This window comes from Tasmannia lanceolata, unplaced genomic scaffold (assembly GCF_043159265.1).
Source record: "Tasmannia lanceolata isolate RefF3 unplaced genomic scaffold, GAP_Taslan_0.1 ptg000016l, whole genome shotgun sequence".
Lineage (NCBI taxonomy): Eukaryota > Viridiplantae > Streptophyta > Magnoliopsida > Canellales > Winteraceae > Tasmannia > Tasmannia lanceolata.
Window position 1 is genome coordinate 8,808,373 of NW_027518693.1, and position 3,884 is coordinate 8,812,256.

The 3,884-nt window shown below is 39.4% G+C and overlaps 1 protein-coding gene across 1 annotated transcript; it reads left to right on the plus strand.

Annotated features, from left to right (window-relative positions):
* Positions 1-2,241: 2,241 nt before the first annotated feature.
* On the plus strand, positions 2,242-3,206 carry LOC143848338 (Ribosomal protein L23/L15e family protein). The gene has a single exon (XM_077357257.1). The coding sequence runs from the start codon at positions 2,341-2,343 to the stop codon at positions 2,887-2,889; it is 549 nt and encodes a 182-aa protein (XP_077213372.1). The 5' UTR covers positions 2,242-2,340; the 3' UTR covers positions 2,890-3,206.
* The last annotated feature ends 678 nt before the right edge of the window (positions 3,207-3,884 follow it).

A 3,884-nucleotide genomic window follows, 5' to 3' on the forward strand; every position in this document is an offset into this window, starting at 1 on the left:
TGCCTGGCAGTGACTCCAATATTTTTTATAACATCAGACATTTCCTCGATTTAGAAGGGTAACTTCTTTCAAATTCAATACTTAATGTCCATGAGTAGATCAGAGTCAGACCTGGTTTTGGTATCCTTTGATAATTTGTAGATAAAATTCTGTTTAGAGGCAAACTTGATGTCTAACCCTTGTTTTCCAAATCGGATTGCGTTGGGTTGGGTTCGGGTTACCCTAGGGCAAAACCAGAAAAAAATACAAGAAAAAAAAAAACAATGTTAAGATTTCAAAAGCCACAATAAAATTAGAGGACAGATGTAGGGTTGGGTCAGGTTGTCCTAGGCCTCAACCCTAACCCATCCCAACCTCGGGAAATGCCAACCCAAGATTTGGTAAAACCTGTCGAGTTCAAGTTGAGACCAACCCAAGTTGCACCTCTATCCACGGTCCTCAGCTGAAGCACTCATAATATAATATGGGATCTGCCAGCGTCGTAGTTTTCATTCACGAGGTGGCTACTCTTCACGAGGTGGCTACTCTGACATGTGACAGACCAGCCGCAAAATGCCTTTAGCAATTTCCATATAACATTGGCTGAATCACCTTCAACCTACTGTCTCAATAAATAATTGAATACCAACCCACAGTATATGCACCTCGGCCTAGTTAGATTCCATGACAAAAATTGGGCTAGAGAAAGCTTTTAACATCATTATCATTACTAATAACTCTTTCAAATCTTGGGTGTATGGCAGTTTGTTGATCACCAATTTTGTTTTTGTAATATTTCATCCAAGGTTGCGGTGAACATCCATAGTAATCATCCATATAATATCATAAACCAAATAAACCCTGGCTTACTATCGCACGATGAATAACCTTGAGTTAGTATTTCCGAAATTAGGAATTGAAATCGGCATCATATTTTGATTCCCTTGTAAACAGAATGGAAACATTTAAATAAAGAATTTAGGTAAAACTAAAGAGAAAAGCTCAACTGCGCTCAAGTGGCTTAAAAAGCCTCCCATTGGTCACTTTTTGTGGACCTGCTATACGATCCAATGGGAGGCTTTTTAAGCCACTTAAGTGCATTCCTGTGCACACCCTATAGTTTAAAATTTTGGGATAATTACATTTACACCCCTTCTAGTTTCTGACACATCCACTTCAACCCCTATAGTTTAAAAAGTGACAAAGACATCCCCTCTAGTTTCGTTTTGTTTAAGGTTTGCCCCCTCAGCTGAAGGTTTTTTAGGCACACCCTATCTATGTTAGGACCCATCAAATGGACGCTTTGGATCATCCAAATAATGTGGGTCCATACCCGAATCCAAACACTACCAAACGCTTTGGATTCGGGTATGGGCCCACATTATTTGGATGATCCAAAGCGTTCATTTGATGGATCCTGACATAGAAAGGGTGTGCCCAAAAAATCAGCTCTATCGGATCATCTTAACCCTTCAATCTATGGACGTACCTTCAGCTGAGGGGGCAAACCTTAAACAAAACGAAACTAGAGGGGATTTCTTTGTCACTTTTTAAACTATGGGGGTTGAAGTGGATGTGTCAGAAACTAGAGGGGGTGTAATTGTAATTATCCCTAAAAATTTCATTCTAATAGGGGGCAGAATTAGAATACCACCTCTTGGAGCGGGAAACAGATTTTGGCATTTCTCCCCATTTTATTTCCGCCCCGATGTATTTTTCTACCCGCTAATTTCATAATTTTTTTTTGAAACAAATGTTGGAATCAGGCCGAATTGGAATAGGATGCCGATTCCAAAGCCTGCTTCCAACAATCCAAACGCACCGCAGACATATTAGCGAACCTCGTAAAATAAGAAAGAAAATGATTTAGGACAAGCTGCCTTATTCTGGCATGTGTACCTTTTTGGGAGAATTTGTAGAAGATTCCATAAATGATTTTTGAAAATCTCCATATTCAGATCAGTTCAGATCGGAGGGTTAGGATCATCCTATGGAACTGATTTTTGGGGAACAACCTATTTACGTTGTGCCCAAACAGATGAACGGTTTGGATCGTCAAAAAAAAGTGGGCCGTACCTACTTTTTTTTTAGACTTCACGTGTTTTCACGGCCACCCATCATATAAATTCTCCCTTTTGGTACATGCATGTCATTTTATAAAGATAGTGGATTTTTAAAGCGGTGCGAATTAGCCTACAGCAGGTGCGAATTTATCATAGCGCTTTTATAGTAAGTCAATAATAGGGTGCGCACTGCGCTATGAGCAAACAGAACTCCAAAACCCATCGCCTTCATTTCTAAAAGCCCAAAACCCTCGCATTTAATTTTGACGTGAACCCAACGAGAAAAAAGAAGAAAAAGATGGGAAGCAGATTGGGAAGAAGAATCATCCATTTCGCGAATCTCCCCATCAAACTCCTCATGCCCTCTTCTTTCCAAAACATCAGAGAAATCGCCCTCAAAACCATCCCTTCTGCTTCCAAGATCGAAATCAAGAGGGTTTTGGAATCCCTGTACGGTTTCGAGGTGGACAAGGTTCGAACCCTAAACATGGAGGGGAAGAAGAAGAAGAGAGGTGGCATTTTGATTGCGAAACCTGATTACAAAAAGGCTTATGTAACCCTAAGGAATCCTTTATCAATTTCCCCTAATCTCTTTCCAATCCCGCAAATTGAAGAGGAGAAGAAGAACGTTGCTCCCAAGCAGTCTAAGAAGAGTGTTGTTGTTGATGAGGGCGAGCTCAAATCGCACTGGCTCGATGATGCGGATTTTGCTGGGGGTAGTGGCCTTATTAGCAGGTTTAGGGCAGATAAGAAATCAGTTGGGAGGCGACATGTTGGCAAGGGGGAAGATGGGAGAGATGATGGGAAGACCAAGTTCCCCTGGAGTAGCATGCGATCCTGGAGGTAGATATTGATTTTGATTATGAGAAAAAATGTTGTAGTTGGAATTGCCCTTGTTCTTGGATTTTTTTTTAGTTGGTATTTTGTGTTTTGAATTGGGTTTGTTTGAATTGAATTACTGTTTTTGCTGTAGGGATTTTAAAGGTTTTGAATTCTGATTATGAGCAGTTGAGGACATTTAGGCTTAGAATTTGTTGTGGATATGCTTATTGAAGACAAATTTTGAATGATTTTCCTACCGTCATTCTCTTTCTATTACACCTCGCCTGTGTATTAAGGGATCATCTACTTTTTTTTAGCTAATTATTGGTTTTATATTTTGCCCATGGTTTTTTTTTTTTTTTTTTTTGAATATCATGTAGTGGGTGTTCTGTACTTTTATGTGATCAAGTGTTTGATGTTATGGAGGTCCTATGAATGCCTAGAGAGACGATTATTGTATGATATTTTACAATATGTCTATGGGTTAATTACAACGTATAAATATGACTGTGTTGAAATGTTCCCCTAGCAGTAGTGTTGTTAAATGTGTGCTTTTCTCAAAGACGAATTTGGTTGCTAGAAGCCCAGTTGGTATAATTCTCTCAAAATTCTTTCTATTTCTAGGTATTTAGCAGGTGTAGAGTTCACAAACTAGATAGCTCAGTAGTTCAACACTTCAACCTATTGGGGATGCAATGGGGTATTTTTGGGAGGGTTATCGAATGTTTTCAGAGGATGGTTGGTGGGTGCTTGGTGCTGAGAGGCACATTCTTAAAGCATGCATTTGAATGTTTATTGAAATCGCAATTTGGTTGCAGTTTGGGCCTTTTCTGATCTCAATTTGGTACATGCAAACCCACCCTAAAGAAGATTATCCTTTGCATCTTGTTATTGGAGGTGGAAGAAAGGAATGAGAGGATATCTAGAGATAAAGTTGTATCAATGGAAGCTATTGGAGAGAATCAAGGGTGTAGTAATTTAGCATTTCATGAAAAAGGGACTTGTGGAGACACTAAATTT

Excerpts from the sequence above, each read along its gene's own strand:
- LOC143848338 (XM_077357257.1), top strand. The coding sequence starts at position 2,341 with ATGGGAAGCAGATTGGGAAGAAGAATCATCCATTTCGCGAATCTCCCC.